The following is a 24,467-nucleotide window of genomic DNA, read 5'->3' as shown; positions in this document are numbered from 1 at the left end:
CAAGATTTTCTGCTCTTTAAGAACAAGCCTAAGATAACGACCGCTTGGTGCAGTTTCTCTGAAAGTCTTGTTAATGCAGTTCTCTTGGCCAGTTCTAGTAGCACTGGTAATTTCAAATGACAGAAAAATGACATAAAAGTCTGTGACTACATTTACCAGCTATGTTTTAAAATATTAACCTTTGAAAACTTTGAGTTTAAAAAAAAATAGAAAAACTTCTGCAGCAACAGTCTCGAACACCAAAAGGTGCTTAACCTACAGCTGTTTGTACCTTGTCATGACAATCGTTTGGCACTGGGTTCACCTGAAATGGCCCATTCTTGAAAACAAACAAACAAGCAAAACAACAAACTAGTGCACCAAAAGGGTGCTGGTACTGTGTGGAGCAGCCTTAACAGACAAAGATCTATCAAAGAGTACACACCTAGTGTGTGTGGTCACAATGAGCAGTGACACCCACCTGCATGGTCCACCAACCAGAAAGATAAAGAACACTTTAAAATTGCTCCGAAAGACTGTGTGGTAGCAGTTATTTAGTCATCTAATCTTTCAAAAAATACTTTGCTGCACCACCAGTAGAAGAATCTTAAATTAACAGTATTGACAGCTTTTCCTACCTCAAGGTACAGATTTTTTTTTTTTCAAGTGCCTAAATTCAAAACTTTGGTTTAGCATCCATCTTGCTGCTTTTAATCTGTTAAGTACATTACAGGTTGGCATGACAAGCTCCTGGTTACATCTAGTGGAAACACAGCATCAGCTGCTTGCTTTGTGAAGCTGCAGCATTATGGCTCAGAGGGAATAAACAGTCTGCCTCTAACTGCTCGAAGCAAATCCCTCCTATATACCCACTTTCTCACTCATTTAGAGGAGCTTTTATCCTTAGCAAACACAGTTTACATCTTAAATTTTAAAATTAATACTTGATGTGTCTTCTATAATTACACTCATTAGGGAGTCCCAAACAAATTTCATTTCTACTAATTGGAACAACGGGGGCACTAACCCTTGAGATCAAGAACCAGACAGACAGTGAGCTGCAGCACCTGCAGTTAACAGTAACAGATTCCTCCGAGTGGAAGGGACTTTTTTCTTTAACCCCCTCAGCAGCAGAAGTACTTGGTAGGTTGGCACTTACCCCTGCCAGTTCTTGTTGAATAGGAGCAAGCTGGGCTTCAGGAGCGGGACTCGGGGTGGCACTGACTGAGGCGACAGCGGGAGCGGGGTGCTCAGGGTCGCGCTCACCAGCTGATTCTTTCTGACTCAGAGCATGGTGGGGGGGTTCAACCTCTCCCTGGGGCTCCTCGCCTGAATCCGACAAACCTTTTTGCTCTGCAGGGGACTGGGAGCAAAAAAGACAACGTCCCTTCAATGCAAGGCTGCAACAGGAGAGAGCAGTCGTCCTAGCGAGAGGATCTGCTAATCCTTTTTCAAATTCCACTGTTTTCACAGTGTGGCAGAAGGAATCGCTTTCTGCTGAGACACCCACCAAAACACCCACAAAGCAGGTAACAGCCTGTGACTGATTAGCCTCCCCCCCTCCAAGAAGCATCAGCTGGAACAAACACAGTTTCAAAAGTTAACTAAAAATGCCAGTGTCCCTGGAAAAAGAGCACTTTGCAGCCACAGGGCTGTTGGGGTTTAACTCCTCCTTCTCTCAAGGCCTCAAGGACAGCTAATTGCTTTTACCTCCAGATGCAGACATAAGAATTAAATACACAATTACCATAAGTAACTGTCCTTCACTGCTTCTTCAGACCATGTTTGAGGGAGGTGGGGTTGATTATAAAAGTCTCCACAGACATTAATTGTTATAACATTCACACAAGACCCTTTCACATTCATGGGATGGTGAATTATTTGAAAAGCAACACCAATGTTGTTTTGTTTTTGTTTTTTTTTTTTTTTCACCAAAAAGTTTGCATATCTGTTTCACGAAGGGGCGTGACAGGATAGCTAGTGCACACCAATGGGATTTGGTATTTGCTGAATTTCTGCCAGACTCTACATTCCTTCAGAACATTCAACGCTGCAAGTCCCCACTTGTAGAACAAGAATTAAGCACTGCCATATTCTGCACGCATCTGAAGAATGAAAAAGTTCAAGGCTTTAAGCCTGAACAACAGCATCATGATAAAGGACTAAATTATAGTCCATGGATAAAATGCAAGCCAAGGATGTTCTCCCAGCTGCAGTCTGTGGGCCAAGCCCCCTGGTGTCTCATGGTGAAGAATCTGGAGAATCGAGCACTTAGGCAAAGATGTCACTCAGCAGCACACAATCTTGTTTTGTGCTCTAAAAGCAAGTAGAATGAAGACAGACTAAAAATGCTCATCACTGCCCAGGTCCATGCAAAAGAGAGTAAACAGCAACGTCAAAAATAAACAGCTGCTTTTAAATCTTAAGGGCCCAAAGTTCTTCAGCTACGACTTGGCCTGTCCTCAAATAGAAGCAATTATTAAAAGACAGTAAACATGCAATTTTATCAGCAAGTTCACTTTGGTGAAGTTACTCAAGTTTTAAATCTTGCCATAAATTGCTATCATTAAGGCTCAAAACATATTTAATGGGGGTAACATTATGTCAGGTAAAGCTGGGGATGCTAGATTTTTGTATTTTCAAAATTTCCTGGGTTTAATATGAAGCTGTTACTAACAGACCCAAACACTAACTTAAAACCCCACAGAAAGAGATAAGAGCTAAAGAAACATTTTGTTGCCAAAAATTAAATCAAGCCTGGCACTCTGCTGTTCTTACCTCTTCAGCTCAGAAGAACAGGCCGTCTGGAACTGGCCACAGCATTTACAACAGATCTACATGACTCAAACATAAAGACGAGGGGTAAACCATCCAGTGGAGGACTGGTGTGTTTACACCCATCACTCCTAGTCCTTTTTTTACACCAAGCCTCACTTTCCAAGTTAACAGCATTCCAAACCGCACTCAAACTGCTTTCTTCCCCTTTAAGAGGAGACAGCCACAAAAAAGTACAACTAAGCCCCAAGTTACTGCACCACACTAACCACGACAGCAGTTACGCAAGCAGCAGATCCGATTTTTCTCATGGCTTACATTGCGGTGCCCTCTGGTTCTCTCACTCCGCTACCCAAAATCCTCCCCACGCACTCACACCACAAGCCTCTCCCCTACAGCTCTGCAACCCTGCCAAGCCTTCTCTGGCCACCCGCAGGGCCAGAGACAGTCCATCTGCACCCAGCGGAGACAGCAGGGCCATGTCTACAACAGCAGCTCGCCCTCTGCCAGGGAGGTGATTTGGGAATCACTGATCCCATCAGGTTTCTAGTTTTCAGGAAACATGCAGAACAGCTTTAACATTTAAACCCTATTGCCTTGTCAATATATTGTCTCCAGAATCTGCCAACTTTCAGCTTGGTGATCAGAAGGGAGCTGGCAGCACAACCAACTTTGCTTGGCTTCCTAAAAAAAAGCTAAAAGACTTCCCACCTCTCCAGTGGTGCAGTGGACCCAGTCCAACTACTGTACGGGCAATGGGGACAATCCTGCTGATACTCGTGTGGTCTTTGAAGAATCCACAGTGGGGAGGGGTCACGGGACCCTAAAAACCACAGTGAGAAAAATGCTGAAAGCTATAACCAGGAGAGTACTAGGAAATGGGGATGGGAGAGATCATCCTTATAAACAGCCAGAATGAACCTCAGGATGAGCTAACCATCACCAGGGATCCAGAGGCAACAGGGAACCATCAGGGAGTGGTACACAGAGACTCTGGGGCTGAAGATGACTAATAAGATTCAGCGTCCATAAGAAGCACAGCAATGCAAAGGAAGAGGGCATGGCAGTGTTTCCACATAAAAATAGCTAAATGTCATTCTTCAGCCATGAACACCATGGAATTTGGAGGGAAAAGGAGCAGGAATATAACTATGAAATCAAAAGTGGCATATGGACAGCAATGCAGTGACTCCCACAGAGCAAGAGCTGGAAGGCATAAACAGGCTATAACAGGTTCAAAAAAAACCAACACAAAACTAAGAGGCTAAAAGACCATCCTGCTGAACCCCTTGTCAGAGCCCTGCGGATGGTAGCAGCTCACATGCTTAGGTTCAGCAAGCAATTGGAGAAATCCAAAGGAAAAAAAAAAGAGCCTTACTAGCAATTTATACTGACTTCTAGCTACAGATCACAAAATTTCTAATAGTGCAAGAAGAGGCAAGAACATTCAATGCACACTTGTCCTATATACTTAAAAGAGGAAACGATAACAAATATTTTGCAAGTAATTCGTATCAATACAGTTTAGAACATTTCAAAGCAGGCTAAATAAACATGCATCAGATTTTATTAATTCCTGTCATACGTGGCAAGTATTTTAAAAAGTGAAATAAGCAAGGTAACCTTCCAGCATAAATCTGATTTCTATCCTAAACCAAACTGGAACATGTGCTCCAAGAATGAGAAAAGAAATAAACCCAACAATTATTGCCAATCGCCTCTTATGCAGAAAAATCTGATGCCAAGATGAGAATTTCTTGGCCAGGTCAATACATAAAATTGTATTTAAAAAAAATCAATACATTAAACAGATCAAAAAGTACTGCAAATTTCATAATTTTGTGAATAGTATGTGGTTTAAGTCAGAGAAGACAAAACCTCAAGGATCTGTCAGACCAAAACTGCTCCAGACAGCTGTTTGTACAGCTGTTCTCAAAAAAGCCCATCCAAGGGAAACTGCAAGCTCTTAAAATTCATTTTAGTCTTAAAATTCATTCATTCATAAGCCGTGCTTATTATTGACAGTGTTTTGTAATCTCTTCATAAATTCGGATCTCAGTTCTGGTCCCAAGTTCTTCGGAGCTGGTGAAGCACAGTTCATTCTCTTCTTTTTCGCTCTAATGTTTTCTGTCTGTGATGATTTGCTACAACCAAACCCAGCTACAGCGCTGGCTGACGTGGGTAAAGCAACGGATGTTGTTTTCCTGGACTTGTGCAAGGTGTTTGACACTGTCCCACATGACATCCTTGTCTCTAAAATGGAGAGACATGGATTTGACAGATGGACCACTCGGTGGATAAAGAACTGGCTGGATGGTCGCACTCAAAGAGTTGTGGTCAATGGTGCGATGTCTACATGGAGACCAGTGTCAAGCGGTGTCCCTCAGGGGGCTGTTCTGGGTCCAGTGCTGTTCAACATCTTTGTCAGCGACACGGATGACGGCATTGAGTGCACCCTCAGTAAGTTTGCTGATGACACCAAGCTGTGTGGTGCCGTGGACTCACTTGCGGGAAGAGACGCCATCCAGAGGGACCTTGAGAATTGGGCTAGCGCAAACTGCATGAGCTTCAACAAGTCAAAATGCAAGGTCCTTCACCTGGGTCAGGCCAGTCCTAGGCACAAATACAAAATGGCCACAGAGTGGGTTGAGAGTAGCCCTGAAGAGAAGGATATGGGGGTGTTTATAGATGAGAAGCTCAACATGGGCCAGCAGTGCGCTCCTGCGGCCCAGAAGGCCAACCGCGTCCTGGGATGTATCAAGAGAAGCATGGTCAGCAGGTCAAGAGAGGTGATTCTCCCCCTCTACTCTGCTCTTGTGAGACCCCACCTTGAATACTGCACCCAGTTCTGGTGTCCCCACCATAAGAGAGACATAGATCTGTTGGAGCGTGTTCAGAGGAGGACCACAAAGATGATCCAGGGGCTGGAGCACCTCTGCTACGAGGACAGGTTGCGGGAGCTGGGATTGTTCAGCCTTGAAAAGAGAAGACTTCGGGGGGACCCAAGAGCTTCCTTCCAATACCTGAAGGGAACTTACAGGAAGGCTGGGGAGGGACTTTTTGCAAGAGTGTCCATTGATAGGACAAGGGGAAATGGGTTTAAGTTGAAGGAGAACAGATTTAGATTAGATCTTAGAAAGAAATTCTTCAGTACGAGGGTGGTAAGACTTTGGAATAAATTGCCCAGAGAAGTTGTGGATGCCCCCTCCCTGGAGGTGTTCAAGGCCAGGTTGGACGGAGCCTTGAGTATCCTGATCTAGTTGAGAGGCGTCCCTGCCCATGACAGGGAGGTTGGGTTAGATGATCTCTGAGGTCCCTTCCAGCCTATGCCATTCTATGATTCGTGCCTTTCCTTGAGCCTCTTCTCTAGAGGAAGCACTGCCTGTGAGTACAGGTCTAGGGAGAACCTGGCAGAAATCTGCTCCCATCAATGGAGAAACGGGTAATGCTCGGAAGCCACCTACACAAACGCACCTTGCTCAGCCAGATCAAACATCTACTGTAATAAACCACAAAAATAACACACCTAGACTAAATACATAACAGTCTCCTTGGAGATTCGGCTTTCTCTGCATTGCAGAAAGTAAGGGGAGACATGAAAAAATACATAAAAGCTAAGATTAACATGATGCTAAGCCCACCAAATACAGGCAAGGAAATAATTTATTTATTTTTTTAAAGGCTGGCACAAACACTCTTGGGTCAGTTTTCCCTCCCAGTCCTAAGTCATGCTATTTACCACTCCTTTCCTCACTTTCTCCAAACCAGCACCCATATCCAGTGGCCCAAAAAGACAACCCTATCTTTTCACAATCTTTACGTGCTTGGAGCCAAGGGCAACTCTTGTTGGCTTTCTCAGTAGCCTTTGATGTTGTCGACCTCTCTATGTTCCTTGCGCAATTGTCCTCTTCAAATACATTTTGATTGCTCTTCAAAGTGCAGCTGTGTAGCAATTTATTCACAGTTATGAACTCTTCAGCATCAATTTTAACTCCTTAAGTATATTATTGGCTTACAACACAGTTCAACTAGTTCTCCCTAAGAAAACCTCTTGGCAGCTGTGCTAATGATAATAAGAGCTTGGAAAAGGAGATATTGTTGCCTCTTCCTACACGAGTTACTTCCTCTACAGTTCCCCCTTTGCCACCATCCTAAACCTACAAGTCATGCCTGAACGAATTTCCTAATCATCTACCTCCTCAAAACACCAAAAAATAGGCATTTCCAAACCACACTACATCAAACCAGGACTTCAACCAATCCCTAACTTTACATATCGTTGAATACAACTTTCTCTTTTCTAAACTCATGATTTTGCTCTCCAGACTACATGGGAATGTCATCTTTCTAATCACTTAAATCACTTTTTCAACTCCACATGTATTTTTAAAGCTCCACAGCAAAGACCATGAAGCCAGATCTAACAACTTATGGATGTAAATCCTTGTTCGTTCCAGAACTACCCCTCTACCTTTACAGCCCAGGTGCCAGTTACCCCTTAAACTCTTTACGTCATTTTGCATCACCACTTAGCTATGGGACACGACCCAAGTATCACGTAACTTATCTTGCTTCAGAGCCATCCTCAAAAGCTCACCACCACCAATTCACCTACAGAAAGCAGTACACCGACCAAAACCAGTTGTATAACAAGTCAGAAAGAAAGTGTCATCTTCTACATTCTACCATTACACCCAACCCAGGCTGGTGGAGGGAAACTCACAAGGTGTAAACTACATAACAGACAATGGCTCAGTTTAAAGTGCAAAAATATTTTTTTAATCTGAGTTGAGCATCTCTATGTCTCCTATGAAGACAGGCTGAGAGAGTTGGGGCTGTTCAGCCTGCAGAAGAGAAGGCTCCGGGGAGACCTTCCAGCAGCCTTACAGTGCCTGAAGGGGCTACAAGGAAGCTGGAGAGGGGCTTTGGACAAGGGTGGGTGTCACTCACCAGACTGGGCTGGGGCTCCAAGGATGCCATTGCATCTTTCACAGCCAGGAGGAAGTGGCCCACCTTTTGTAGGCAGGGTCTATACCTTAGTTAATTAGTTCATTAGTTTCAATTCATGCCAGCTGGGTCATAACAGGATACCATAGGTGGGTAGTGACAGGACACAGGGCAATGGCTTTAAACTGAAAGAGGGGAGATTTTGATGAGATCTAAGGAAGAAATTCTTCCCTCTGAGGGTGCTGAGGCACTGCACCAGGTTGCCCAGAGAAACTGTGGCTGCCCCATCCCTGGAAGTGTTCAAGGCCAGGTTGGATGGGGCTTTGAGCAACCTGGTGTGGTGGAAGGTGTCCCTGCCCATGGCAGGGGAGTTGGAACTGGATGATCTTGAAGGTCCCTTCCAACCCAAACCATTCTATCATTTTATGACTGTAATACTGATACCTTTTGTAATACTGATGACTAAGGAGTCATGATGATCCTAGTAACGCAAGAATCAATAATGACTGGAAGACCAAAGCTTATGCTTGCAGAACAAACAATACTACTTTAAAAGCATTTTTGGACAAATTGTTTCTTTACAACACTACTGGTTAAATTTATTTGAGCTATTATATCTACTTAAAAATGTGTAAATGCAAGGGAGACTTCAGAATACTTTGACCTCAGAAACACATGTTAAAAGTTAACTTCATAAAATGACTTCAAGTAACCTATGGCCAGAAACTGTTGCAAAATAGTTTTAGGGCAGAAGTTAAAATTAGTTTCAGAGCAGAAAAACCAAATCTAAAAAGTGACAAAAATTAACCATAGAAAAAGTTACATCTATCAATTGAAATCTTTAATTCAAAAAATGCTATGAAAAGCACAGTATAGTTCAGGTACAAGTTATCAGGATACATAATGGAATAACAGTAACACTCTGTGCTTAACATGGCGAGGTTTGGATTTCATGTTGCTTTCAGATCTCAATAGCTATGAGTCTTCCTACGCTGATGCAATTTTCCACCTAGTGTCAGCACTAGAAGCTCTGCTTGACAGAAAAATGAACAGCAGTGTGTAAACAAGGAAGACATTTGGATGCCATCATTCAGATATTTGCAAGAACTATCTCTATTTCACACCTTGTAATAGTTCTCCAAGAGTTAAGGAGATATGAAAATAATGAAAATAGAGACTCACTCAACAAATGTAGAAACAGTCAACTTTACATCCATCATTAATTGCTATCTATAACAAAAATCAGAACAGATGGACTAATCCTGGCTTTTTAACTGCGAAAAGAGAACAACCAGAACCTCCTTACCAAAAGTAAATTTAAAAAAGCATAATTCTGCACACCAGGCACTTTTTGCCTCCTCTAAACATGACAAACTGCAGGTTCTGATGTTTTACTAAATGGTGTACAACCTTAGCTGGAACAACTAGTTAAAAAAATAAGTTTCCAGACTAGTATGCATTTTGTCTTGCAGCATGCTGAATATTTTCCAACTTCTAATGAAGAAATAGATGCCTGATACCTTACAAGCACAAACTTCAGAGATTTCTAGAAAAACAATGTTCTTTAACTTAATAGTAGACAACTCTAGTTCCAGAGATAAGATCACTGAAGAACATCAACCTGGCCCTAATACTGAGAGGGCCTGTAGACACTGCAACAGCATAATTGTGCTCAGGATGCCCTGTTTGATGCCAACAGCACCAGGCAAACATCTAAACAATCACCGTGGCCAGTTAATGGAACATACGGTGCAATGCCTTCTCCTCGCTCTCGGCTTTGTGTCAGATTGCGGTGTCGGTGCTGGAGCCTCCAGGAACGCTTTGCTTACAGCTCCAGAAGAAAGCCAACTTGACTAAGCAGACATTTAGCCACCCTAAAATTCTAATTTACATAGAGAAATTACATGGTTTAGAAGTGTGATGTTTGTCAATTACTTTGAAGTTACTTCCGCATTTTCTTCAAAACGTTGCTCTAGAAAGAACTCCTCTGTTAATAGATTTTCCTTGTTAACTTTAATAAGGGGAATCCTTTGTGGCAGGCAATGCACCTACCCAGACACTTGTATGGAAACAGTAATGGAGTTAACCATTAACTGGAACACTTAGCTGTCAGGCTTTCCAAAAATACAGTGAAAGGTCTCAACCAGTGTGCAACCCGAGTCACCTTTTCTTGATTCAGCTGACTAAAAGGACAGTCAGCTGGCCTGGATGCTGGATTCTGACACATACAGCATGTATGGAGTGGCTGTTAGTTTTGGCTGACAGCATCGAATTCGGTCTCTACTACTGTTGGATCAACACTACTGGCACAAGCAACAAGCAGCCTTTGGCCCCTCAGTTAATGAAACGGCGAGCAGCACCGCACTGACGGGTCTCTCGCTTCTTCTCCAGTCTCAAACACACACAGTGTAAGCTACTAAAATTATTATTAACCACTTCCCCTTTTTAAGAAAACTGTACATTTCCACACAGTTTAACATGAGCATTTATGTTTGTCACTAGATGTATTACAGTTTGGAAACTGGCAACCAAGTGACAGATGCCACTGGCAGACTCTTCATGATCTGCTTCAAGGACCAAGCCATTCCCCAGCCACACCAGACCTATTCCACGCCTGTAGTGACTGTGGCTAGCCCCCTCTCAAGCACCAACGCCACTCCGTATTTAGATCAATTCCTAACTCACTTCTAACCCTCATGCCTTCAAGATGCTTGCCTCACCCACTGGCCTCGTCCCACCAGGCAGGCTTTCTGCTCTGCCTGGCAGAGGCTGTCCCACGCACAGCTACCCGCTCAGCATCACCATCGTCCTCAGCATCCTCAGAGGCAGTTGGGAAGACTGAATCACAGATCACTCTTCCTGGAACCCTGGATCCTCTCTGCCAGCCCAGAGAGACATTAAGCCTTTAGTTAAGATTTTTTACAAATATTTTCTTGAGACAGAATGCAACAGATCTGTCCCACAGCCCAACACAGGAGCTTGCACAGCCTAACACTGGAGGTACGCGCTCTGTGCAGAAGCAGAAGGTGCAACATGAAGGAACCTGCGAGCACAACATCTGCCAGCTTAGCACTGAGGATCAGGCCAGCAAAGAAGGGACACAAGACCACGTCGCTCTGCCTGGGTTGCACGTTGCTATGATCACTGCTTCCAGACTAACCGTCAAAGCACTGCCAGCTTGAAGGACACCTGGGGAGAAAATTCACCATGGTGCAACTTCGGAGGTACTTCAGAACAGTCTTAGCAACAGCAGGTGACTGGGAACTGTTTCCTAGAAGGAAACGTGATCCAAACTAATGGTGCAAATACTAGCACTCCCTTCATTCCAAAATACATGTAAACAGTCACTGTAAAAAACGTAATTGGAAGGAATGTCTCCAAAGTATTTACCTGAAGATATAGTTAATTTCATTAGCTAATATTAGAAGAATGGCAGATTTAAATCCTTTCCAGGCTGACAAAAACATTTCAAGCTCCTGCTGAGGAATATGCCTACTAAACCTGTGAGAAAGTTCGAGTTTGGTACTCATTCCAAACCAAAGCAAAGCTACCAACTACAAAATGGTTCAGTATTTCTACTCAAACATTTAAGACTTGCTGATTGCACAGATAATACAACAATCCAATGATTCAACAAGAAGTGAATCATGTACGTGAGTACAATTCTCTTGGTTCACACCAGCTTCAGTTGAAACAAGGATAACTCATTTTATTTTTTCAGATGTTAGCAGCTTTTACCAGGCAGAATTAAACACAGTAATATACTGACATTCTTATCAATTTCTTTGACTAAAAATATTTTTACAATATAAGAAACTGGAAGGCTTACTTTGGGGGAAAAAAAAAGGCAAGCAAAACTACACCCTAGCACTCATCTGTAACGTTTTGTGTCTCAAAGTGAAAAGAAATGCAAACTACACTGCGCTCAGTCCACATGGCCACGGTTCTCCATTACACCTATTTCAACTTGATGGCAATTTCTGCTAAAGGGAAGGTCCTGCTCCTTCCTTCAACTCCCCTTTCTCTCCTGACCTCTACCCCTGCAGCCACAGGCTGAGCTGTATCAGCCTCTTGGTCCAACACGAGCTCATCCACAGAACACCTTCCAGCAGAGCACAGCACAGCTCCCACTGACCCCAACACTGTAACCACTACCAAAGGTGGGCACAGGAACGTGTGGCAGGGGAAGAGAGAGGGTGAGGGAACAGGATTAACACTTTCCAAGGTAAGTAGACACTTCACAGCTTATTAACCAAAGATGTGAGATGCATTTAAATATACTGAGGTCAAAAGCAATGATCTAGACCATTGTCTTCTTTGCTTTGTCTTAACTCTATTATTGGAAAAAGGAATTTTATAGTTTTCTCACACAACTGCAACTGTCAGCACTCCTTTGCCACCTGTTGCTTTCAAGATACAGCTTTGAAGATACTTTTTCTCCCAGATTTGGTCCATCTTCTGTCTGAAGAGCTACCCATTTCATGCCACCATCACACATCTTCCCACTTTTAGCCCTCCAGTACCTTAACCCTATGCCCATTAATAATGTTAATGCTCTGTTATCCCCCTTCAACTTCAAAACAATATAGACAAAACAGCTGCTCACCATGGCATGAGCCAGGGCTGCAGAAAACAAACAAGCATTTCGACATCTCCTTACCTTCTGTGCTTTATCCTTCTGAAATACAAAGACAGGTGGCGCAATGGCAGGTTTTTCTGTAAAAAGAGAAATCATTGTTTTTTCCCCCAACCACATTCATTATTGACCAATACAAAAATATGATATTCTATGACGCTTTTACCAACAATGAATCCCTAAACCAGTTAAATCTCAGTTACACAAATTATTTCCACCAGTTCCTGGTAACATATATTATAAGGACTTGATCTTCAAAGGAAAAAGGAATGTTTTAATAACAACACAACTGTTATCTCGAAAGCTATTTGTCTTTTCCCTCCAGATCTCTCTAGGTGGTCCTGCTCAGGCAGGGGGATTGGACTAGATGATCCTTTGAGGTCCCTTCCAATCCCTAACATTCTGTGATTCTGTGATTTCAAACCTGTATTTTTACCATACTTAGGTACATCAGGAGGAAAAGGCCCTTTGCCGCAGTGGTTTACTTTTTGAACACATACAAGTTTCACAGGAAAAGGCTTTTTCCTTCCCCACAGTAACACATTAATGTAAAGGGAGTTTTGCTGCACGTACCTACATATCCCTTTCTTAAAGGTCACCTAACTCTGACAATTGATTATACTCTTATTTCATTATCACTGAAACCTTTAGAAAGGTCCTACATCTTCAACATTTGCAGGTCTAAAATTTAAACCAAGTAAATGAGACTGCTGTGAAACAACAGGGCTCAAGGAGAGCTGTATTTTGGCTAGTGTCTTCGCAGGAGTTCCACCTTTCCCATTATTTCATCTTACAAACAAGACTAGACATTTAAGAAAGTGAGATTTTTTTTTTTAACTTGTAGAACTTGAAAGACTACCATAAAAAAACCAAAATATAAAGCCATCAAGAAGAATTACCCCGTGCCTAGGGGAAAAAAAGAAAAGACAGTATCACAAAACCCTCCATAAATCAGTTGCAGCATCAGTAAAGGACTTTGGTCAGCATATAAGGAAAAGGGGATGAGACTGTCCATTTGGGAACCACTAGCTATTAGATTAGCTTAGCTGAAAAAGTTAAACTTTACCTGACAAACACATAAAAATTATTCCAAGAACTCCATGAGGTTTGTGAGGACAGAAAAGCCTCTTTCCACACTTCTGTGGGTCTAACTCAGAGGTACAACCCAGCAAAAACACTGTGAGATGGATTTTGCAAGACTGGCATAACTCGTTCTACAAAAGGTAAAATTAATCATGAAATAAGGCTCCCGACTATATCATTTTGCCTGCTCTTTTTTCCTTTATTTTCCAAGTTCTTCTATCCATCAAACATGGATGAATCTTAAAAACACCTGCTAATGAGAACAATGCAGACAATCTCTTTCAAAAATAAAATATACTCGAACCAATGAAGGCCATCAACAAAGACTGAACTGCATTACCTGTCCCAAAAACCAGAATCCCTTGAAACAAGCCAAGGATCCCTTTTGATTCCCCTGGCCTCAGTATTACCCGCCTGTGGGAGGCTCCACTCGTGGAAGGTTAAAAGCTCGGACCCTTCACTTCAAAGTGATGCTCATTTCTTTACACCATGTTAGGCATACTCTAGTATCCATTAACGCTATAATTACAGCAACAAGTAACATGCATTTTATCAAACTTTTATCCAGGACTGCCCAACCTGTCAATGAAATGCTGTATGAGTGATCTTCCCTTTTGGAGACCCGCCCGGAAGCAGGACTTGATTGCGTAATGTACCACGTACAAGAGACTCCTGCACCAAATTCCACAGATACCAAAGACGACTGAACAGAACTAGAACTAGAAAAGAACTACTTGTCTATTTAGTGCTTAATAGAGGACTGAAGTACTGAGAGAGAAGAAAGCAAACAATAAAAAAAACAGATCCAACAACACAAAGCAGAGAGGAAACATGGAATGGCTGGCAAAAGACTACAAAGGAGAGCCAAAGAAGTTGGTGCAAAGAAACAGGACAAAATAGGAGATGGAGTCCGGTGATGGAAAAATGAGTACTCAGAAAAAAAGAACAAGCATGCCAGGAACAGCAGAAAGCTCATAGAAGAAAGAAACAATTACTGGATGGAAGAACCAGAGAAGAAAAGGGAGTGAAAAAACCCAAGTATTTGAGATTGTGTCCAGCTACAGCAAACAAGACCGGGAAAAGAAGCTCGTAAAACCATGACCGGTCCTGTTAGTCAAGATGGAAAAGCTAACACTCTTGTGCAGCATCCACTGAAAGTCCTCTGGTACTCAAGATCCAGGAATCTCACTATGACTCCTGCTGACTGTGGAACCAGCTGACATGATGGCATCTGGACAAGAGAGCGGGCACTCACAGCTACCAGCTACACCAGTGCTTACTCAGGCACATCCTTTACAGGAGCACACTTGTTCACCATGTCCTTGTCGGCAGCAAGACCTCAATGCTGGAAGTGTTTCCCTAATTCTAGTCCAAGGCAAGGAGGGATCACTAGATTGTCCAATCTGACCACCTTCATTAAACACCGCAGATTTTTCTGAGCCTTATTGTCTGGGGGCAACATTTTCAAAGGCATCACCTACTGAAGACATCAAAAGCGAAGTATTATTGCCCTCGATCATCCATCACCTCACTTGGTAAAAGCCTCCAGTGTCACATTTCTCATCCAAACGTCTGGTGTCAGCTTTCAGTTCTGACTCTCAGCCATGTGTTTTGAATGCATTTATGTACTAGACAGAGACCTCTCTAGCATTTAATGTTTTTCCTATGAAAGCACTTACACAAACCATGTTTTCCTACCAACTGAAGAACCATCACAACAGCTTTTATTTTTGTAGAACAGAAATGCTCATGTGAGGTAGTTGTTTTTTTCTTCCCACGTGGTGAGCATGGCAGCTAACGAAGCACTACTCCAAAACGACAATTACACTGTCATTTGTACCAGTCAACGTCAGAGGTGGACGGTCCCGTTCTCACTTAGCCAGTGTGCTTCCATTCCACCACAGTGTCTGCAGGATGACCTACAGTAAAATGGATGTTGGGCCCACACAACTGTCACCAAGTTAAAGGAAAATCAAGCAGGATAAAGGAAGTGGAAAAAAAATCCCAACCTTCAAACTTCAGTACAATACATGTGAAGGAACATGAGATCTTCACCTAAGAGATGAACAGACACAGCACATAGTTCTTAAAAATTGTGGAACAGACTTTTTTTTTTCCAGACAAGCAGACAGAAGCAAGGCAAAACAAAAAACTGGAGATGCAGAAACAATGACAATTTTCTAACCGAGTCAGTCTCAGTAAAGATATTCCAAAAAAGCCCAAGAAGGAAAGCAGACCTTCAGAAACTACTGTCATTGAGACAGCAAGTCCCCAGCCTGAAGATCTGGAACTCGTACAAACCACTTGATTCCTTCTGAATGGTGGTAGGCTGTCAAACTAGTCTGAAAAACAACTGGATCTGCAGAACTCCTTCCTGCAGTTTATTCACAAGTTTCAGACATTCCAACCCGCATGAATAATTACAAACACCTCAAGAGCTGGCTTTCACAGGCTAAATTCCTTTAACATACTTCACTGTCAAGTCCTTGTAAGCCCTACGTGCTGTCAGAAAATGTATGTGCTGTTAAGCCTACCCAGCTTGCTTTGCAAGTCTTGGAAACCAACACACAGAAACAGAAAATACCACTTCAGTGGCTCAGGTAAGGGTGTCCTCTTCAAGTCATGTACATACTATTCAGTGTGAGACTTTTTTAACTCAGATACATGACCATTGGTAGCTAAACCAGACTCTGCAATGTCAACCATGTTTCCTGTAACCAGACAAAACATGGCCTTGTTTTACCTCTCCACCATTCACACCAATGCTGCCATAGCGGTTGGTGGCATCTCTAGTGGCCACAACATTGATTTTTGCAATACAAAGATTTAAACCTTCACTGCATCAGAAATGACCCATTACTGAGAAATCCAACAAGTATTTTGAGTGTGTTGATGCAAAAACCATGTCCCTTTTGAATCCTCATTTGAAGGGCACTAAGTGAGAAGACAAGAGAAGGTAAAACTGCACAAAGTGGAGGGAACAAAACTGGTATACCACACAGGTGTATTTCTCTGCAGTCACCAGGCTCACAGAGTGAATCCCAGGGCAAAGCAGTGACAAAGGCCAAGAAAGCATTCTTTGCCACTGAGACCACTGCATCTCTGCCATAAGAGACCGGGATAATTCAGGCTGGAAGGGACCACAGGAGGTCTCCAGCCCAACCTCCTGCTCCAAGTAAGGTCAGCTATGAAGTCAGACCAGGTTAATGAGGTTATCCAGTCTGGTCTTACCAAGGATGGAGGCTGAGCAGCCTCCCAGGGTAATCTCTTCTACTGCTTGAGTGTCCTTACAGTGGGGAAAAAACAAAAACAAACAAAAAACCCCCACCAACACAAAACCTTTTCCCGATATCCAGTCTGACCATCTCGTTCCACCCCTCACCTTTTGTCTTTCCAACATACACCACTGATGAGCCTGGCTCTGTCTTTTTAATAACCTCCTCACAGACCCCAGAAAGCTCCCAGCACACCTCTCTGAAACCTTCTCTTCTCTAGGCTGAACAAGCCCCGTTCCTCCGGCCTCTCCTCGCAGGTCATGCAACCCAAATCACTAACCATCTTGGTGACTCTAATTTTTACATTTTAGAGGGACCCAGGCTCCATGTCAAGAAAACAACTCTCAAGTTCTCACCAGACCCACTGTAGCCAGGTTATTAAGAGATTAATTTATTTTTAAAGCTGACACTGTTTAAAACATTTTCTTTTTAAATTTACTCCAAATTACATTTAAAAGTGCAATAGTGCCTGACTACATGGAAATCTATATGAGGGGTAGAAAAAAACCACTGAGAAACTTCCAGGCAAGCAAATCCCTGCATGGACCTGAAGAAGCAATCTTCAACACTAAAAGCATCCAAGCCAAGAACAACTGTGCTGACTTTCACTTATTGTAATACATCACCTGAGAGAAAAAAATCATACTTGTGAGCAATGCAAGAGTGTTAAAAAAGAGAACAGCAATCAGGTTGCTAACTCACCAAAAATACTCAGAGTGGTAATTTACTGCCCGTGAAAGGCTTATCTGAGGGTCAAGAAGAATCTAAGTTCAAATTTAAGTTTAATTACACTTATTTGAACAGCTCAGGCCACAAATTTTTTTTTTCACCTTAATAATCTGCAAGCTAAAAAAAGTAGAATGCTAAAATCCACATATTAAGACAGATACGGGCAATTTGCAGCATTAAAAAATTCTATAGGTGTTCACAACAAAATAAGACTCTTCTCTTCCAATAGCTAGAAATAGACTGAAAGCAATAAGCAAGCTACCACACCAACAGCTCGTCTCCAAAAAAGACCCCACGAGCAAAGTCCTATCATGTTTCCTGTCAGAAAGCACAAGAAACACAACTGGATCATTTATAGACAGACTTCAGAAGTGATGTCATCGTGATTACAGATGACATGAAAAAAAGATACTTCTGCCTCATTTTCAGAAGACTGATAAGTAGCTTTTTATGAACTAAAACATCTGATGTTCTCATGCACCTTCAAACCCTTCATTTTTTTGTCTCCTATAGAATGAGTAATCAGGCTACTTCCAGACAGTACTTCCACAGCTGGCATGGGAAGGCAGAATGCCTCTTCCACGTTTGAGACGAAACAGAAATGCCATACACCACATTTAAAGCACAAACCTTTTGTGCTTGCAGAGCATGTGTTACTTCATTTCCCAAGTCCTTGTGGCATTAACAGAAATAAGTTACACTCTGCATTAGGTAATTTTACTATTTCAGCTCAGGTACTTCACATAAAGCAAATGTTACAAGTCAGAAAAAAGTAGTTTATGCTTGCAGCCCAGAAAGCCAACTGTGTCCTGGGCTGCATCCAGAGCAGCGTGGGCAGCAGGGCGAGGGAGAGGATTCTGCTCCTCTGCTCTGCTCTCCTGAGACCCCACCTGGAACACTGTGTTCAGCTCTGGAGTCCCCAGCACAAGAAGGACGTGGAGCTGCTGGAGCAGGTCCAGAGGAGGCCACAAAGATGATCCAAGGGCTGGAGCACCTCTGCTATGGAGACAGGCTGAGAGAGTTGGGGCTATTCAGCCTGGAGAAGAGAAGGCTCCGCGGTGATCTTATTGCAGCCTTCCAGTACTTAAAGGGGCTACAGGAAAGCTGGAGAGGGGCTTTGGACAAGGGCGTGTAGTGATAGGACACAGGGCAATGGCTTTAAACTGAAAGAGGGGAGATTTAGATTAGATCTAAGGAAGAAATTTTTCACTCTGAGGGTGGTGAGGCACTGGCACAGGTTGCCCAGAGAAGCTGTGGCTGCCCCATCCCTGGCAGTGTTCAAGGCCAGGTTGGATGAGGCTTTGGGCAACCTGGTGTAGTGGAGGGTGTCCCTGCTCATGGCAGGGGGTTGGAACTAGATGATCTCTGAGGTTCCTTCCAACCCAAACCATTCTGTGATTTTTCACATGACAGGCAGAAGAAAACCATGAGGCAGCCCAACTACTTTGCAGTGTGGATAAAAAACTTATAAAGAACTCCAAAAAGTGTTAACAAAATTATTAAAGTATTTAGACAGTTCTAGCTTGTAAATGAAACAGTACTTTACAGCATTTGAGTGTGAATTATTAGGACACCTCAAAAAAAAAAACACAACCAAACCAAATCACTCAGTCTAACTGTGTCCACTATTTTATCTGAAGTAAATCACCATGGAGAAAAAAAGGTCTTTTTTATAGGGTCTACAAAGATCAGAGACAGTGCTGCATGCCAGCTCTTGCCCTCCAAGTAACAACTGACTTTCCTCTCTCTGAAAGCTATCGTAGTGCAAGTAGAATTACACAGTCCAGGCAAAAAATGCCCAGAAACAGCACAGAAGCATCACCAGCGTCATACCCCTGTGGCAAAGGAAGGACACTGACTCGGAAAGGAAGTGCTTCAACTCTCATCTTCTGTACTTTTACAGCAGTTACACACAGTAAACTTGTCACGGCCATGAACTATGTGCTCAGGAATTCCACAAAGCAAAACAAATCATGTTCGGTGTCTAAGAAGAGAGTCTGCCAACACAGGTGGTGCAGGGATCTCCTGAAAGGGAAACGTGAAGAAAGTCATCAGCTTTTAGCCCAGAGAAACACAGGCACCTTTTCAGTGACTGAAAGGTGATAGCAATCCACTCTCAACACAAGGAGATCCTGTCGTCTGAAGAGCAGCTCCAGCAGCAAGTTAGATACAACAAATTACTAGTTGTGCATTAAGGGCAAGTTAATGGGAAAAGCATTCAGGTTTACATGAATACATGCCTGATGGGAAGTTGTCTAGTTCTCCATGATACTTCACTGCCACGTGTGTGAAGTCTCAGTTTTAAGATGCAATCCAGCTAGAATACCAAAGAACATCATGCCAAAGACTCCAGAGAAAGTTTCTAACACCATTCAGTAACTACTTTATACAACAGTAACAATAACAATTGTGCCTACCTTTCCAAAAATCCTGGTTTTCAATGATCAAACTTCTCGCAATGCCAGTCCCCAAAGCCTTTATCACAATGTCACTAAATCTTTGTGACAAAGTCAACCAAACTTCACACAGCCAGGAAGAAGTTACTCACTCCTCTTCATTAGCTCCACGCTTACCAGCTCATCTCCTCTCACAATGAAGGGCAATGCCAAGACCAGGACCTGTTCCTAGGAAACTTCACAGTACAAACTTCTTTGGAAAGTGGCACTGGGACCACCTCATCCTTCACACCACTTCTCTGCAGTAGAGGACCCCCTTAATTCAACAACCTTCTTCTGCCAAGATACAGCTTGCCATCAAACCACCACAAAGAGGCAGGTGTACAGTTTCACTAAGTCACTAGAGAAAAAGGGAAGATGAGTAAATGGAAAAAAAAAATATCAAGGAATTATTAGAAAGAAGAAAATTAAGTAGTTACGAGAATATTAGAGGGAACGCTTGTAGCTTTGAATAAATGCATCACAGAAAGGTCATCCATTAGAACAGTTTGAAGGCTCGAAGGGCATTGGTAGAATGGTTACTTGGAGGCAGTACTGACATCTCAGTGGGGATTTAAGACAGACAACAGACTAAGAGAGCTCAGAACCTGGCAGGTAAAGACCACTAATATACTATTGGGAAAGGAAAAGCCATTGAAGGAATTGAAACAAAGGGGTGCCGTGGTGAAAGCAGGTTAGAAGAGCTCAGCAGTAGGAAGATGGAAAGACGCAGGCAGAACAAAACAGCGCTTGTCAAGGCCAGAAGGAGGTTTGTTGCAGCAAACAAACCAGTAAGAGTTTAAGCGAGTTTCACCTGCAGGGACAGACAAGGAAGGCTGTTGTTCACACCAAGCAAAACCAATCTGCAACAACTGAAACCTCGTTCTAGGTACTTGCATCTGCTCCGTCTGTATCAGAGAATAACTCGTTTCACACCTCACACTGCAGTCTGACTGAGACAGCACTGTTGCACAGATCAGTCAAGATTAAGGAACATTAAGAGCTTTGTTTTAACCATGCCTGGCATGTGAACATGAACATTTGGCTATCAAATGCTTCAAATAAGAGAAGATCAATATGAAGCAGAAGATCCAAGAATTATCAGTACCAAAAGAGTCACTTCATAAAATCAAATGAAAGTACCTTGGCATAAGGAAATAAAACTTTCCCTTACAGTACTGGAAACACAAGCCAGATTGATGTGTTTAAGAATGGGGAGAAAACAATCCAAGTCACCCAAGAACATCACTGCCATGTCACAGACAGCAAACAAGGCAAGCGGAAAGACTACGGAATCTCCTGACTTTCAACAGAAGGATGCCAACTACAGAAAGTACGTGTATTTGCACTGACATACAGACCCCTCAAAAATGGAACTGGAGGAAAGAAAAGGAACACCAGACAATGCACCCAGTGCTATCAGAAGAGACAACAGTTCAGAAGGAAGCTAATCTTGCTTAATCTTACAAAATATTCTATCACATTCTTCTTGCAAGAAGAAATAGAACAGCAAAGGACAAAGATGACAACTCTGGAAGAAGATGTGAACACAAACTAAGGAGATTAGCAGGTGAGGGAAGTCACTGGAGTCAGGAAAAGGGCTGAAGAGAAAAAAAAAAGAGGAAAAGGAGAATCAGATTAAAAAGTAAGGATGGCACCACACTCCTCCCCGCCAGACACTCTACACTGCAGAAATATAGAGGCAGGGGCAAAAACACATGACATGTCAGCAGGAAAAGGTGGAATAAACATTGGTAACTTGGAATTCACTGGCGAGCTTAATGTTCCCCATTCGAATGGCGAGGTAAATTGAGGGGCTTGCACAACTTGATACAGCCATTCCCAAACTTCTGGTTCTAAAACAACACAATAAACTCCCAGAGTTTAGTATAAGGCCACATAACATGTAAATATCACAAGCAGTCATGACACATTTGACTATTTACTGCCGTTCTTGAGAGCACTTATCGTCCCTTTTCGGGCACTGACAGCTCATCTCGAGTTTGGGAGCCCACAGCCCCAGACACGCTGCATTAGGGGATTTGCAAAATAACTTTAGTGTAATTACGTGGCAGCTGCTTGTGGACTTCAGGAGCTACACCTACAGCAGACACTTGTTTCCTGTTGTTTAACGTTATCATCAGAACTGCAATTGCCACTGGTACAGAGTTCGAATGTTAGGGACAATCTTGAAGGAAGGCGCCTCTCGCTCTTCCATTCACCTCCTTCCCGGCGTTTCCCCACCTCGTTCACCAGCTGAGAAGAATTATGAGAAACAGCAGAGGCAGGCGGGGCAAACCTGGTTTTGCAGAGACTTTGAGGGAAGCCAGTCAGCTCTCAAAGGCCAACTCTTGACGCCCACTGTCACTCAGACATCCCGCACACCTTGGAGCAGAATGCCCCAATGCCACAGCAGTCAGCCTGTGTTTTCCTGACGCTCTTCCCAGAGAAATGGAACCACTGCTTCTTTACTTCAGAGCTTTTCCGCTTAAAAAATAACACACGTATCATTGCACCTCGCCTAGTTTTGCACACCCGCCTGCATCATTCCCCCGGCTGCAGGGGGGACTACCGCGAGCGGCATTCAGGATTTACCTCAGCGCTAAAGTCGTGGGCGACGACCCCGAAACGCACACGAGGGACACTCGCGGCTCGGCGCTGCCCCGGGAGAGCAGCGCAGCGGCGGGGCCGTTCCGCGGCGCCCGGCGGCGGCAGCGCGCGCTCTCTGCGCGCACGAAGCGCGGCCGCCGCCCCCGGGAGCCGCCTGGGCGGGAGGCACCGGGTCAGCCCGGCCGCCGCCCCCCGCCCCACCGCCGGCTGCGCAGGGCAGAGCGGGGCCGGCGGGAGCGCGGCGGCCCCGCCGGGCGCTCCCTTTGTCCGGCCGCTCCCCGGCACGGCCGGGGCACGGACAGGCCGCGGGGAGGGGCGCTCCCGAGGGCGGGCCACGCCCGGCCGCGCCCCTGAGAGCGGATGGCAGCGCCGGGCCGGGCGCGCAGCGGCGCAAGGCCGTGCCGGTGCGGGGCCCGCGGCCGGCAGCGCTGCGCACCACAGCGCCCACCTACCTTCGTTCGCCAGGTCCGCCATTTTACTTCCTCAATCGCGCCCACAATGCATCGCGCAGCCGGACGGCTTCCACTCGCGCGGGCCCGGCCGGGCGGCGCGTGCGCCACTTTACGGCCGCTCCGCGGCGGCGGCGCGCACGCGCGGGTGGCGCGGCCGGGCGGCGCTCGGCGCCGCGCATGCGCGGGGGCGGGGCGGGGCGGAGCCGGGCTGCGCGGGCCGGCGGGGCTGCGGCGGCGCGGGCGGCGCGGGCGTCCCGTGGCGGCGCCCCTCGCTCCGCAGGGCGGCCCGGCCGAGCCCGGGGCCGGCGCGGTGCCGGCCGGGCCGGGCTGGAGCGGGCAGCCTGGCGCGGGGCCCTGTGGCGGCGCGTTGTGGGGCCCGGCGGCTCTGAGGCCGCTCCCGCGCGGGCCCCGCGCAGCCGCCGCTGTCAGACGGGCCGCAGACCGGCTGCCCGCGGGTCGGTCTGTTCCCCGCTCGGCCCTGCCGTTCGCTCTGCCTCCATGGCTGCCCGTGGCTGCGGGGCGCGGAACTTCCCTGCGTGGGTTAGGGAGATCCTTGATTCCCCTTTACTGCTTCCCTCAGTGCCTCACGGGTACAGTCTCGGGGGATTTACCGGGCAGCGACCCTGCGTTCCGCCAGCTGCGCTCCGACTGTATGAGCCGCGAGCGTCTCTTTTTCTGGCCTTTTCTCCAGACTGAAGAATTGAAACGCTCTGCGTTTATGGAAGGCTGCTGCTCCATCCCAAAGAGCAATATTTGCCGTTCTCTGTGAATTCTGACTCTGCCTAATCTCCAGAACTGCCCACACTGCTGCGAACGTAGGTGCACCAAGGCTTTACACGGCCAAAAATGGTGCTGCGTAGTGTGTACAGCACAGGGACACTGTAGTTGCACAACCACTGGTGCTGTTGCTGTTCTCTCGATGGTGCTGCATGTTTCCTTGGCTTCCTTGGTCAGCGCACCGAAGCCGCCCTGCCTGCATGGGCTGGGTCTGTACTTGCGAGTAAGGGAGCCAACAGCAGCCAGCTCAGAGGCAGACACCAAGGTACACAACTTTAGTCTCACCCCTAATGATTGCTTCAAGGCAGTGGCACAGTGTGAGGACAGCGCGCATAGTGACCGGTCATTTGGATACATCCCTCACAGGACATCACACTAGCATAGAGCAGAATCTGAGGGCCAGGCTCCCGATCCCTCCTGCAAGTACCATGCATCTAAACCATTAGCTGCTAGCAGAATGTTCCATCAGGAATCCAACAGCAGGACTGGAAAAATTTAGTAAGAACAAATGAATGGCACTAATTTAGAAAAAATAGGGGATGCCTATTGTCATGGTTTATCCCAGCCAGCAGTTAAGCTACCATGCAGCCTCACTCAGTCCTCCACCAGTGGGGTGGAGAGGAGCAAAATGTAACAAAAGGCCTGAGGCTTGAGCTAAGAACAGGGAGGGATCACCCATCAACCACCACCCTGAGGAAAGCATACTTGGCTTGGAGACAGATCAATTTAATTCATTATCAGTTACTTCAGAGAGGATAGTGAGAAACAA

General features: G+C 44.9%; 1 protein-coding gene across 3 annotated transcripts in view; it reads right to left on the bottom strand.

Moving 5' to 3' along the window:
- The window catches only part of RANBP3 (RAN binding protein 3), a 55,734-nt gene extending 32,760 nt beyond the window's left edge, over positions 1–22,974 (bottom strand). For 2 of the 3 annotated variants that reach the window (XM_086627960.1, XM_086627962.1), the window contains exons 1-3: positions 22,922–22,974; positions 12,362–12,417; positions 1,139–1,342 (exon numbers count right to left, since the gene is read on the bottom strand). In XM_086627960.1, coding sequence (XP_086484086.1) covers positions 1,139–1,342; positions 12,362–12,417; positions 22,922–22,943 — 282 coding nt within the window. In that variant the 5' untranslated portion in view covers positions 22,944–22,974. The remainder of the gene's footprint in view (positions 1–1,138; positions 1,343–12,361; positions 12,418–22,921) is intronic. The other variant, XM_086627961.1, reaches the window with a different exon arrangement.
- Positions 22,975–24,467: the final 1,493 nt, after the last annotated feature.

The sequence above is a fragment of the Tauraco erythrolophus genome, chromosome 28, assembly GCF_009769465.1.
Source record: "Tauraco erythrolophus isolate bTauEry1 chromosome 28, bTauEry1.pri, whole genome shotgun sequence".
Classification (NCBI taxonomy): domain Eukaryota; kingdom Metazoa; phylum Chordata; class Aves; order Musophagiformes; family Musophagidae; genus Tauraco; species Tauraco erythrolophus.
The sequence above is the reverse complement of the archived record's forward strand: the minus strand, read 5'-3'. Positions and strand labels throughout refer to the sequence as shown.